We start from the raw sequence: 13,562 nt of genomic DNA on the forward strand, positions 1-13,562 counted from the left end.
GAGATCGAGACTTCTGTCACATGAAAAGGCTTTTCCGATGTTGTTCGTGGGTTGTCCGACGTTGTTCGCGTTCGTACAAGCGTTGCTTTGCTTTCGAGAAGGTTTGCTGTGAGCTGTGATATCGACGTTGTCTCAGAAGTTGTCACGATCTTTTGATTTATTGCTCTGAAAATAAGGTGAGTTAAGTTATAGTTATATTTTACAGTTTTCTCGGCGGTTAATTATTCTGGTAGAGCCCAAGCAATTCAATATTTCAAGGGGCATCTCTGTTGTTTTGATCTTTGAAGCTCTTCGGACGTGGCTCGACCTGTCACTTGGAAATCGAAGGACGTTTTGGTGAACTTGTTGAGGCGATTTTCTGGGGATTTGCTGTGACTTTCAGCGTTGTCTGACAAGTTTTCACGATCTATTTGAATTCATATTGCCGTGAAGATAAGGTGAGTTGCGTTATATTTTATACTGTTAACTTTCTGGGCGGTTAATTTTTCTGGTAAACCACTTTTACTTTTTGAAGGAGCAGTTTGACATGTTTCGATTTACGGAAATTTACTACAGAACACTGTCTGTACGGAAAACATGGCGCATTTTTCCAAGTCTTATGCCACAGATGTTCCAGTCTTTATCTCAAAGGGTCGAATGCATACCGATTTTTTTGCGTTTTCAACAAGTATGCATACAAAAGAGTAAAGCCTTGGTTTTGTCAAAAAGCGATGACTCAGTTTGGTCACCTGGTTGTGTTAGCCCACAAGTCGAATCAAAAGAAGGCACAGTTTTGCCAATATTTGACCCAGTTTGGTCACCACTCATCAAATCAGCCAGAAAAATTCAAACAATCGCAGAGCCTAAACTAGAACTATCACGGCTAACAAAATGGAGTCCAGTTATTTTCTTAGCATTGCCGGTACTGCCGAGAAAGTTTTGTTCTGCTCCGTTGGAAAGTGAATTTGTGCTTCCATTTAATTATGCCACCCAGAAGAAGAGAGTGTTTGAAAGTATGTTGGTTGCTCAGCCTACTAAGGAATACCGTTGTAGAAGCATGTGTTTTGTTCATTCTAAGCAATCCCATCGCAGGAAGAGAGACAGAGAGCCTTCTAGAATTCCTAAACGGAAATTCGTTAGTTTGTTTAATCATAGAAAGAAGAGAAAACAATTAAAACGTCTTTTAAAACAAAAGGTTCCAAGGTCTTCAGAACTGCATTACTTCTGCAAAAAAAGTGAGGTTACATTTTGGATTGCCAGATATTCTGGTGAAAGCTGTTTTGGTCAGTACTATTTAAAGAAAAATGCTCAAAAAATTAACTCCAACAAAAAAGGTTTCAGAAATAAAAGTATATTCGTAAGAAAACAATGTGTACTTCCATTTCTTTCTGGTGGTATGAATTCTACAAATAACCAGTCAAATCAGATTGATGCTGCAGCGAGCTCCTATGATCGTCTGGTTGATAGACTGTTACAGAAGGGTTTACAGGCAGTTGATGTTGGAGGCTGTGGTGATTGCTTTTTCCGATCAGTCTCCCATCAGTATTATGGTTCTCCTGAGTTTCACATTGAAATAAGGCAAGCAGGTGTAAAATATCTTGAACAGCATCCTGAGTTGTTTGTAGAAAGTGTACCTGAAAATTCATGGAAAGTGTATTTGCAAAGAATGCGCACTCCTGGGACATGGTGTGATCATATAATTATTCAGGCTGTAGCCAATCAACTTCATTCTGTCATTCATATAATTGAATCACGGCTTTCATGCCCAGAAGGATCAACAATTACTCCATCTGGTGGCCAGAAATAACAAAAGTATTGTTTGTTGGGTACATAGAGGATTTACATTACGTTTCTACAGAGCCACTCTATACAAATAAAAATGCTCTTAAATATCTCAAATTCAAATTATCTGAAACAGATGCTCACCGCAAAGAGAGGCTAGCAGCATACCGATCCAGGTATCAATTTACACATAAAAGAAAGGAAAATAAAGAAACTCATGGAAAAAAGAAAGTATGTGTTAGAGAATCCCTTCCTAATGCAACAGTCTCAAAAGAAGAATATTTATCAAACTGCTGCACAGAAAATCTTGCTCCTCTACATGAACAGCCATGGGCAAAGGAGAACATAGCAAATTTTAATAAATCAAACAATTATACTATTTACCAATGTAAATCTTGTTTTGAAGCATGGCCTTTAAAATCCACTCCAAAATCTATAAATAACTACCAGTGTGCGAGATGTTCTAGAGAAAAGGATCTTCCAAAGAAATTTTCCACTGAAAACCTAATGGTGCCTTCAGCTGTACCAGACGAACTAAGAGGTTTAACTCAAGTGGAAGAAATGCTAATTGCTCGTGCTCTTCCCATTATGCATGTTTATATCAAACCAGGAGGACAAAGAGGTTTCTCAGGGCATTGTATAAATATACCACAGGACGTTAGAGAACTGGCACATTCTCTCCCAAGATATCCAAAAGATTTACCTGTTATTGTTGTCCGGAAAAAAGGGATAGGAAATAATTTTAAAAATCTTGTTGTAAGAAGACAAGTAGTATCAGATGCGATACATTGGCTTTTGAGAAATAATCCTCTTTATTCGGATATTGAAATAAATTATCAAGCACTTGTATCTTTACCAGAGAATGAAGTCCCCCAACAGCTTCTTTCCCTACAAACAGAAGAGAAAGTTATTGATGATACCCTTAACTGCAGTCTAGATCGTGGCCCTGTTTATGAAGAAGATGACATCGTTTATAATCCAAATGTCGATACTTCAAGCTTTCTTCCAGTAAATAATAGCCAACAACAAGAAGAACATTTAATAAATCAGCAAGTTTTCCAAGGTCATATTGACTGGCCAAGTTCAAGTGACAATCCTTTAAATGAGTTTACCACTCCATTTTTGGCTACACTGGTATTTCCTACATTATTACCAGATAGTAAAGGGGATCCAACAAACCCATCCCTGTTAAAAAATGTCACTCTCAAGGAAAAGGTTAAACAACTTATTAAATTTGCAGAGAAAAAAGATAATATATGGCAATATCGTTTTGCAAATCATCCAAGATTTTCTTACTGGGCTTTAAATATGATTCGGCGTAAACAAATTCTTCAACAAACTGGAATATTTTTCAAGCAAAATCCTGGAGAAAAACATTTAACATTGCAAGAGTTAAGAGATATGATTAGGAATAATCAAAGTAACCTTTTAATGTCAAAGTTGTCACAGTACATCACCAATATAACTGGTTCAGATGCTTATTGGTTCAAGGCAAAAGAAGATTTAAAAGCAATCATACAACATGTGGGTCCTCCAACTTTGTTTTTCACATTCTCCTCAGCAGATATGCACTGGCCAGAATTACATGCCCTTTTTCAAAGTTCGTGTAATACAGAAAGCACTGACAGTTCTTCTGATGTACGACGTCAGAATGTCATTGATAACCCTCACATAGTTGATTGGTTCTATACTGAAAGATTAAAGAGCTTCATTAAACACTGGTTATATAACTCACTTGATGCCAAATGGCATTGGTATAGATTCGAATATCAGTCTAGAGGTAGTATTCATTGTCACGGTGTTGCAAAATTGAAACAATGATCCAGGTTTGTGCAAATTGAGCGACACTGCACTTAAAGGATACTTGGCAGATGTTTCTGAAGATGAAAGTACACCTGATAGTGCAACTGTTATTAATGGGAAAATAGCTAGTGAAAAAATCTGTCAGTATTATAATTGGATTCTCTCTACCTGTAACCCAGATCCTCCAGATGAAGGCAATTGGATAAAACCGGTTATTCATCCTTGTCAAAAATACTACCATAATATCGAAGAATCTGAATCTGACAGTGACTACATTGATCTATTAAACATGGTTCAAAGGCACACTCGATGTAGTACCAGCTATTGTTTAAGGAAAAAAGGAAATGAAACAGAACCCAAATGTAGGTTTAATTTTCCATTTGAACATTGTGAGAAAACCTCATTGCAATTTGAAGAAATTCATTCCAAGGATAACACACCTAAATATAAAATGCAAGTTACAACCAAAAGGAACGACTCTAGACTAAACAATCACCAACGACTTCAGCTTCAAGGCTGGCGTGCAAACTGTGATATTCAGCTTGTTGTTGATTATCAGGCCTGTGTAGAGTATCTGGCAAAGTATGCAGCGAAGAGTGAAACACGGTCTCACATGCTTAAGAACACGTTCAGTGCTATTGTTCAGAACTCTCAGTCAAATGCTGATGCCACAACAATGATCAAGAAAACTGTCATGAAAACACTAGGTCAGAGAGATTTTCCTGCACCGGAAACAATGCACCATTTACTTTCCCTCAATTTTGTTAGCTCATCCTTCATTGTTCTTCCTGTGAACTTAAATGGTTCCCGTAGACTTAACCGGATCAATTTTTGTTTCTGGGCAACCGACCATGATAAAATATGATCGAGTACGAAAAACAATTCGTGCACGATACAATTACATCCACCACGATGATTTTTACATCGAGGTCGATTACTTTTAATCGAGGTGGATTACTTTTAATCGACTTGTTATGGAGGTGGATTACTTTTATCGAGGTGGAGTTCTTTTTATTGAGTTGGATTCCTTTTCATCGAGGTGGATTGTTATGGAGTTCGATAAAAATCGTCTTGTTCAATACGTTTGATTTTCGATAGTAAAAAGAGACTGGTACAGATAACGTGACATCTCACCCGAGGTAGACTGGTGAAGAAACTATTTCTCGTTGTTTGTGAGCCCCTCGTAGAAAGAAAATGGGATCCAGAAATTGTACAGCTGAAATAAGTATTTCCGTTGGACTTTGCCGTGTATGTAACATGGGCCTCATTCGTTTGAGCTCGAACTTGAAGTAAGTTTCGTTGGGAAAATTTACCAGTAAGGGTCTGGCAGCAAGTATAGATAAAATGTAAATTAATATGTGTAAGTACTTATTCGGCTCAGCTTTAAAAGTAACGGTCATGTATATTCTCCTCTTTAAATAATGTATATATTTAAAATTCTTAAAAGTATGTTGTAGTTAAGAATTAAATTCAGGCAAAAATTAAATTCCTTTGTCTCATAACCCTTTTATTCATTGATTATGAATAATTAGGGTTAGAAGACAAGGGAAATTGAGAATTGAACTAGGTTAAAATTATTTTTACCTGAATTTAATTTTTAACTACAACATATACAACTCAACAATAATGCACTTTTTACAAATCTAGATTCCTTTATTAAGGTTCAATATTATCAACCTTATTGTGCCTTTTAGTATCAACTATAGATTGCGGTTTACTCTGACGACACTCATGCATACATATGATGGCAATCAATAAACCTTGAAAACAAAAACTAAGAAAAGGGATCACAATCTTCCAAATGGAGAGGCGTAAAATGGTTTTTACGTTTGCCTTCCTTTCATGAGGTCTGCCAAGATGTTTGAGGGCAGCAAAAAAAGTAATCAAGTTATTACAATTCTACCAAATATATGCAACTAAATACAACACGTTTCTTGGGAACAACATTTTTGGCTACCTTAAACGCTGCCTCCTTTTTTATGGTAAGTTTGCAAAACTCTCAATTGTTTTGATGCAGCATGATTGTAGGATACATTACTTTGCATGTATTCACGGCAGGATAATAGGACATCCCACCTTGGAATTTACAATTATATTTTCTGTTAAAATGATACATACATTTGATCAATATTCTATGTCTATATGGCTAAAGGAGCTATGTCACAGGGATTTCACAGATTTCTTTGGCTAAACTGTTCTGAAATTATAGTGGTAGGTAACTTAACCCATGAAAAATATTATCTTTGAACATATAAAGGAAGTTAAGACATGACCTTAATTTGATTGAAATCAAACTAGAGTTATAAATATTGATTTTTACCACGCTCTGAAACAACCTGAAAAGTTTAGCATTAATTTTCAATTTACAATCCATTTCCAACAAATCTATCCACAGTCACAAATATGGTTGCTGACAGGTTCAGGGCTCTATTATGGCAATTGTTAGTAACAATGGCACTTGATTTTAAGGTTTCCTATGCCACAAATTTAAATTTCTACTGTTCGAAAATCTGTTAAAATCCGCAACAAAGCTCCTTTACATTTTACATTGCGTAAATTAAATTTTACGGTTGGCCTACAAGCCAAGAAGAAGGTTAGACCAATCAAAATGTAAATTGAGAACAATAGATCGGGGATGGCTATGTTGTTCTAAAACTGATCTTCGATGTTAAAGCATGTTAGGTTAGGTATCATAACTGTTTACTTGAATCATTCAAAGTCTCTTTGTATGAATGCAAAACCCACTATGTTGAAAGCCACGCAAAAGTATTGAGACTAGGCAAGTTTTCCTAGGGGTCTGCATCTTTTTTCGATGGACTACTGTCTCTTTTATTCAATGTCATTGATTTATTTAGGCAAAAAGGCAACATCCTTTGTTCTCATTTAATGTTTTGATTGTTTCAGTTTAGAAAGGTATACTGTAGCCCAAAAAAGTGATTAAAATCTAAGAAAATAAATTATAAACTTGATTCTCAGCTTCCCATTTTCTTCTACCCATTTATTTATTCTTTGTAAATTTAATCCCCACATTTGCCCTTCTTTGAGGGTAGTGTGGCTGAGGAAAAAAGCCTCTTCTTTATCTCCTCCAGGCATCATCACAAACCTAATTAAGAAATAAAGTTTCAAAGGTATTGAATAATACTCATCATTTTCCAGCAGCTAGACCTTCTAATAGATCGAGTGACGATTAAAGGTGTACCGGTACTTTGACTGCATAATTTTACTGCCTTACATTTTGAATGCAAATCATACACTTTTACGGAATGAACATATGGTTTTCCATTTTAACCAGATCAATCAAGTGTTCAGTTATTCCCTGTATGTGATTTCATATTCCATGGACCACAAATATGCTTGGTTGCAGTTCTTTCAATTCTTTTAATCGCAATTCTTTGGATGTTTTCAATAAAACAAATTTTCCACAAGCACTTGTTGGATATGAGTTAGTTATACCCAACTTGGCACTATGCCTCGTTGGCTATCTGCCATTTCCAATCCATCATGCACTCATTGAATAATTTTTAATTATATTTTCTTACCTTATCTCAACTGTCACTGGGTTTGCTGCTGACACAAGTTGCAGGAACAAATCCATGTCCTGTGTCAGCAGAGCCCTCCAACTGTCTCTCCCGTTCCTGAAAACATTACTGGTCAGTGGCTCCTGTCTCGTGTTCAGAAGGGCCATATTGGTGGGGAACTCTTCTATCTCCCATTTAAAAGAGATAACCTTGTCCGCTTCTGGTTCCTCTTTCTCTGCATTGTAATCCTGTAATGATGATGGTATTCATTACATTTGTCAATGATTATGACCATATGACTAACAGCCGGCATTTAACCAAGTTATTTTTATATTTGGATGACCCTCTATAATATAGAATGCAAATTTGTGCTTCTGCCACATGAACAGGGGAGTCGTCGTGAATTTCATCGAGCAAGCGAGTGAGTGAGTAACAAAAGAGGGGAGGCAGTTACCACTGCCGACCGGTTAGCCCAGTTGGTAGAGCGTCGGACTGCGGGAGGTCTCGGGTTCGAGCCCCAGACCGGACCAACACTCAGGGTCTTAAAATAACTGAGGAGAATATGCTTCCTTTGCAATGACATCTGCAAATGGTTAGATATTCTAGTCTTCTCGGATAAGGACGATAAACCGTAGGCCCCGTCTCCTGCATCTTCACTGTTATGGTCAGCAGGGGACGTTAAAGAACCCACACACTCCTGCTCGCAAAAGCAGGGAAGTTCCCGGTGTTGTGGTCTGGTCTTTGCCCATTGTGCTGTTGAAATGCTCCTTAACATTAGCTGTTAAAGCTACTCTACATTTCCGAGGGTGAATAAAGTATACATCTACTACTAGTTCAGCTTATTTTAATGTTACCCCAATGTATTAAAGATGTGCATGCTCAATTATAAAATGTGTATGCTGTATACTATTCAATATGTGAATTTGACTATTGATGAGGGCAGGGAAATTGATCAAACATTAAACTTAAGAAATTTTTATGCATGGAAATATATCGAATGGTATAAATTAAAGCCCGTTATTTTTTACCTCTTTGTTTAATATCCTATTAAGCCGTTGAATTTCTGCATTCTGCAGGTTGAAATGACTTTCAGCAGCCTCTAACACATGCTGCTGGTAGTGTTTTCTCTCCACGACTCTTTTGCAGCCAGGAACCTGGCACTCGATACCTTTGTTGCTGCAAAGCTCCAAATGTAGGTTAACATGGTTCCTGAAAATGGGATGGGATATTACCTTTTGTTACAATATATCAAGAAGTTATAACAAGGTGGTCGAACACCGCCAACTGTTTTCTCCACTAATAAATAAATTTATCGCAGATTCTAAGTAACTAAATGCGTTCGCCGATAACCATGTTTAGAGTTTTAATCACCCGTGTCCTTTTGTTAAATTATAATGTCCTCACATAGATTAAAGCATCAAGACAGAATCCCATTTTTTTTGTTTAGTTACTTATTTAACTCAGTAGCGCTGTGTAAAAAAATTTAGTAACCCCGATCTAGAGCATCTTAAAAAAACAATTCCAGCTTACCGGCTGGCAACGACCAAATTTGGAAGACGTTTCTATTATTGGACAGTTGTCTTAATAATACCAAAATTATTAGACGATTCAGGACTGACGTCACGCAAAAACGGCTTTGATGCTGAAATCGCAAAAATGACCGAAAGGTTTCATCAATACAAAGAGGAAAAAAATTCCAAGTTATTAGATCGAAGACAAGGATAGTCGAAACACTGACAGAGCAACGAAGAGGAGTCTCTCAATTGTGAAAGTGTATCTTGTACTCTCTTCAAGACAAAAAAAAATCCTGATCCTGCCACTAGCAGAGGACTTGGAACTGTTTTTCGAAAATTCTACGCCGAAGAGAAAAATAGGATGGAAACCAGTATTCGAGAACGTCGCTTTGTGCCATCAGATTTGCAAGCAAGTGCTATATAACGACATTATAAAGGACTTTGAATTCTATCAGGTTAACTGAGTTTTTTGAAGTTTAAATGAAATTTAAAGCAAAAGTTGTATATTGCGTCTTTGCATACCGTCAAAACTCTATTACCTTCGCAAGGGGTGCATATATATCCCCTACTTAGAACGGTTTTCCTTGTTCAGTTCACTCTTTGTCAACGGTCAACCAGGTTTCGTTTTCTTAAGTGACTATTTTTGACTCTCACCTCAAGCAATAACCTATTCGTATGTTATGTTGATCCTCTATGGCTGCCTGTTTCGCGGGATCGCAATTTCGAAAAGTGGATCAAGCATGCTATTCCGACCACCTTATTTTTATGCTTTGGCTTAAAAAAATGTTAAAAACGTGAAACAAGTTCTTTCGCAGGTCACCTATTTAGCATTTTTTTTGGCACATCGTGTAATTTAAATATCGTGAAAATAAGTGACAATCCCGCATCCCTCTCATGAACCATATCACATTGTTTCGAGAAATCGACTGTTCCGGCCAGAAATTGGGAATAATCAACATACCGTGGTAACAACGTTCCGCATTCCAACGGACATTGTACTGGCGAATTGACGCACATAAAGTCGTGGTGATGTTGTATGCCATCTCTAGGTACCAGCAGTTTGCAGTCCATACATGGGAGCTTTTGTTTCGGGCAGACGTCCTCGTGGGCTGGCATCGTTTCCCGAGCGGCCACGTGTGTGCAATGCTCGTTTTTGCACCTTTCTTCTAGTTTAGGACATTCATTATAGTGGTCCTCTGCTTCGGGATAAATGCCACTCCACTCACAGCCTCCGCTTAAACATTTTACATTTAGATCTCTGGTCATGGTGTCCATGATGACGTTAAGCTTCAGGCCGTTCGCTGTGAATGGCGTGCGACATGTATGACACTTTGGTGTAGCGATTCTAGCCAGATTAGCTAAGCACTTTTCACAGCCAGAATGCCCACAGCTCAGGGTAACGGGTTTCAGGATAACATTTAAACTGGAAAGAAACATGGCAATGCATTCAACAACGGTTATTCTTAGACCAAGCAATATTAGAATTTCAAAACTCACCAGAAAGGGCACTGTAAACTCGCGTCCACCTTCTCCAAAAAAGCACAGTTAAAAGCCGTTTCCAGAGACATCATTGAGAAGATACTTTCTCTCGAATATTTAGCTTGTCGAAAAGGGATTGTCGACCACGAACACGCTAGCTAGCACAAATAGGCGGAAAGGAACAATTCACAAGGAATCTGGAAATCATCAATGGAATTACTTTGACAATGATAATGTTTCCGGCGCAGCACAAAAAATGAAATTGGCTTCCGGCTTTGGAGCGATTGCAGGCTGCACCTTTAGCGGTTTTTTTCTCTCTCTTTTTCTCTCTCCTCTTCACGCGTGTTACACGAAAGTGTAATCGAAAGAGAGAAATTATATTCCATACGCTCTCTTCGATTTGAAAAACAGAAACGTGTATCTTTCTTGACTAAAGATTGTCGTGGGAAATTGACCTGGCTTACACGTGTATCGTATATCGTGTTGTAAAGGTCACGCTACAATGTAACGCAACCTTCAATGAGTAACAAAAAGCTACATAAATTATCTTTTGATTATTATTATTTTTTTTTACCAATTTGCGATATCAGAATCACTGTAACAAACCATGAGCAAGGTTGCCAGCAGGCAATAAAAAGACGCGAAAAGCGTTCAGTTTCAAATAAAGCTTCATAAAAAGTGACACGAGCCCCCCACCCGGGGGGTACTCCCAAAGAGCCTTTTGATTTTCCTTTAAACCTTACCAAAACAATGTTTTCTAATTCGTATGCAATGTCCCGAAAAATATAGATATGTTATTTGCCGGCCGGGAGGTCCGTATTGGGGAAAACTGTGCCCGAGGTCTTAAAAACTGTTTCCCTTTAATCCTTAGGAAGTTTGAAGATGGGACCCTAGGCGTGACACAATTGGAACGGCCAAAAATACGTTGAATAGCATTAAAAAAAAGTTAAAAATAAAAATTGGAGGGTTTTTACAAAGATCGTGACAGGAAAGATAATTTAACGCAATGTGTTTTCGAGCAAATTCGTGGGTAGAATTGTCCGCGAAGTGAGAAATTTTCAGTTCTGTTATATGTTATTTGCCGGCTGGGAGGTCCGTATAGTGAAAAACTGTGACCGAGGTCTTGAAAATGCTGCCCGTGGCCGCAGGCCGAGGGCAGCATTTCCAAGTCCGAGGTCACAGTTTTTCACTATACGGACCGACCCTAAGCCGGTAAATAACTTATTTATTTTTTTCCAAGCTCTCAAACGAAAAAAAGTCAGGGAAAAAAACTTACGCAAGCGTTACTGTGACCGTGGTCATAGATAGGAAAATCCGGACCGCGCTAAGAACCAATCAGATTGCAGGATTCGTTACCGTGCCCGCTTGGAAAAAAATAATAAAAAAATATTATTCTGTAAGAATCAATCATTTTGAAGTTAACATCTGCATTACAATGAAATCGGGATAACACCAGGTTATGTGAAATATAGCTTTTACAACTTTTTCTAAAAGAGAGTCAACACATTTGCTGACACCCAGCTCGCCCCACGAGTCCTTGCCCATGGGCGAACTGGATCGCCCCCCCCCCCCCCCTCTCTCTTCTATTGAAAATTTCAGCTTAACCATTCACCGTCACCATTCCTATATAGGGCACAGCCATATTAGACCATATAACTTAAAGGGGTAGTCTCACCAAGATTTAGTGCTTCTTGAAAATCCAATGAAAGCGATGGAATTAATTGGAAGTCTACTAATAGTCGCCTAACGTTTGCTAAACGTGCTATACTGGTCACGAAAGTTGTTTCAAACTGGTTTGGCTTCGTACAGGTAGAAGTAATGGTCTAAAGTTTGAAAACGTCGGGCCTACGTTTTCAAATTTGAAAGTATCACCTGGAGTAAAATCACAAAAAAGCCATTGATTGTGGTTTGTGCACATCTTAATGAGTGAATTTATGCCTTTTTTTTGTTTAAAGGTTATTCTTGCGATCAGTAAGAGAACCTTTCTAACGCTGGCATAGTTTATACAAAAACTTAGAAGACCTCTCGTGATACTTCCCTTTAAACTAACGTTTCTTCGAAATGGAATCTTAGTCAATGCCGAAGACACGATCTATTAGCACATATTGTGTTTATTCTTGTTCAGTTCAGGAAAAAAGTGGATCGACCTGTTTGATCTCTTTCAGCTGCCACTGAATTCGGTTGGGACGTTTAACATTTAATTTTTAGTCAAAAAAGTGTTATAAACAGCAACAAAGATGAATTGACCGGTAGGGAGTAGTCCTTACGAAGAAAGAACCAGACCCCATTAAAACAACTCGCCTAATGGCTTGTCATTCCACGACTTCAGTATTGAACATTTCATGTTTTCATATCTATGGTCTGAAAACTTTGTTATACTTTTCTCGCATGCAGCAACCTTGCGTCAGCCGCGCGCCGTGACTTAAGGTGTGGCTAAACCAAGAAACGTTGCGTTCAACTGAATTTCCGAAAACATGTATCCTCGTTTTGCCTGGCCTTGAACTGAGATCTGTTAGGTTGATGAACGCGATTAACGAAGCTTTCAGATAAGAAATGAGCTCTAAGCTCTAAGGGCGTGCAAAGTAATATCCTTATCTCTATTTGCTTTTTTTAGGTATGTTAAACTGAGTTGTCGAACTACTATTGACTACGACTCGTTTACGACAATTGTCCCTTTTGTGATAGCTTCGAGCAGCAGCTCTGCCTGTTAGTGAGTGAATAACGTTCACCCTTTAGCACCAAGTTCCCAGCAGATTGCAGGCCACCTCCTTCTCAGCCATAGTGCCAAATCCACGTAAAATGCTCTGTTACATTCGAGACAAAGCCCGCGACGTTAAGTGATATCTTTGTATCTTGTTTGACTTTTATTGCACTGAACATCAATTTCATATTTTAAACAAAACAGTGTCTAGATCTATGAACAATTACAATATAGATAGGACCCTGCGCGCGCTCTGATTGGTCAAAAACCTATGTTTTATCAGAGTATAAAGCATAGAAAAAGCGTGTGTTATTGTTTTGCGCGTGTAAAATCTATATCATAAAGCAAATGAAGAAGCCTAAGACGTTTATTACACTGTGAAAAAACACTCCGGACATTTGAGAACATTCGAGAAATGTAGAAAATACTTGCCTGCGGCTCGTCCTTTCTACTTTTCCCTACTGTTCTCAAATGCCCGTCGTGTTTTACCACAGTGTAAAACAAAACAACCGCCTGACCGCCACAGTCCCCATTAAACTCCAGATTATAGGCTGCACCAGGGCACGAAAAGAACCGTTTCCAATTAACGTTTTTAAAAAAGAAAGTTGCTAAACTTCAATTTACATTAATTAATGTTATTTCTTCTATATTCTAATATCGTGGCTAACAAAACTCTGACGTAAATGTGACACGACAATGTGGCAGAAAAGAATATGTTTAGTGCCCTTGTTTAAACGTAACTGGTGGTTCCCGTGTAATTTTTTTTTGGCCAAGTTTTGCCGGCTG

General features: G+C 38.0%; 4 protein-coding genes across 4 annotated transcripts in view; 2 read left to right on the forward strand and 2 right to left on the reverse strand.

The window, feature by feature from the left end:
* Positions 1-32: 32 nt before the first annotated feature.
* LOC149116162 (uncharacterized) overlaps positions 33-13,562 on the forward strand; it is a 38,065-nt gene continuing 24,535 nt past the window's right edge. Inside the window, exon 1 of the mRNA XM_089282125.1 lies at positions 33-437. The gene's annotated coding sequence lies outside the window, so the exon portion shown is untranslated. The remainder of the gene's footprint in view (positions 438-13,562) is intronic.
* On the forward strand, positions 1,376-4,429 carry LOC149116163 (uncharacterized). Its single transcript, XM_089276858.1, has 3 exons — positions 1,376-1,565; positions 2,168-3,541; positions 3,744-4,429. The coding sequence occupies exons 1-3, from the start codon at positions 1,376-1,378 to the stop codon at positions 4,427-4,429; spliced, it is 2,250 nt and encodes a 749-aa protein (XP_089132984.1).
* Positions 6,502-9,152, reverse strand: LOC149116164 (uncharacterized). Its single transcript, XM_089276860.1, has 4 exons — positions 9,136-9,152; positions 8,111-8,291; positions 7,104-7,330; positions 6,502-6,667 (listed from the first exon to the last, which is right to left on the reverse strand). Exons 1-4 carry the CDS (start codon positions 9,150-9,152, stop codon positions 6,502-6,504), a joined length of 591 nt encoding a protein of 196 aa, XP_089132986.1.
* On the reverse strand, positions 9,413-10,506 carry LOC149116165 (TNF receptor-associated factor 4-like). Its single transcript, XM_089282128.1, has 2 exons — positions 10,094-10,506; positions 9,413-10,019 (listed from the first exon to the last, which is right to left on the reverse strand). The coding sequence occupies exons 1-2, from the start codon at positions 10,165-10,167 to the stop codon at positions 9,413-9,415; spliced, it is 681 nt and encodes a 226-aa protein (XP_089138254.1). The 5' UTR covers positions 10,168-10,506.

This window comes from Orbicella faveolata, unplaced genomic scaffold (assembly GCF_042242905.1).
Source record: "Orbicella faveolata isolate gen_17 unplaced genomic scaffold, um_ofav_v1 contig_12, whole genome shotgun sequence".
In the NCBI taxonomy this organism is placed as follows: Eukaryota; Metazoa; Cnidaria; class Anthozoa; order Scleractinia; family Merulinidae; genus Orbicella; species Orbicella faveolata.

Coding starts and splice junctions, on each gene's coding strand:
- LOC149116163 (XM_089276858.1), top strand. CDS start 1,376: ATGAATTCTACAAATAACCAGTCAAATCAGATTGATGCTGCAGCGAGC. Junction 1,566..2,167: donor CATTGAAATAAGGCAAGCAG/GTGTAAAATATC, acceptor CTTGTTTTGAAG/CATGGCCTTTAAAATCCACT. Junction 3,542..3,743: donor ATTCGAATATCAGTCTAGAG/GTAGTATTCATT, acceptor CCTGTAACCCAG/ATCCTCCAGATGAAGGCAAT.
- LOC149116164 (XM_089276860.1), bottom strand. Junction 7,331..8,110: donor ATAGGATATTAAACAAAGAG/GTAAAAAATAAC, acceptor TCATCATTACAG/GATTACAATGCAGAGAAAGA. Junction 6,668..7,103: donor CCAGTGACAGTTGAGATAAG/GTAAGAAAATAT, acceptor TTTCTTAATTAG/GTTTGTGATGATGCCTGGAG.
- LOC149116165 (XM_089282128.1), bottom strand. CDS start 10,167: ATGATGTCTCTGGAAACGGCTTTTAACTGTGCTTTTTTGGAGAAGGTG. Junction 10,020..10,093: donor AGTTTACAGTGCCCTTTCTG/GTGAGTTTTGAA, acceptor GTTTCTTTCCAG/TTTAAATGTTATCCTGAAAC.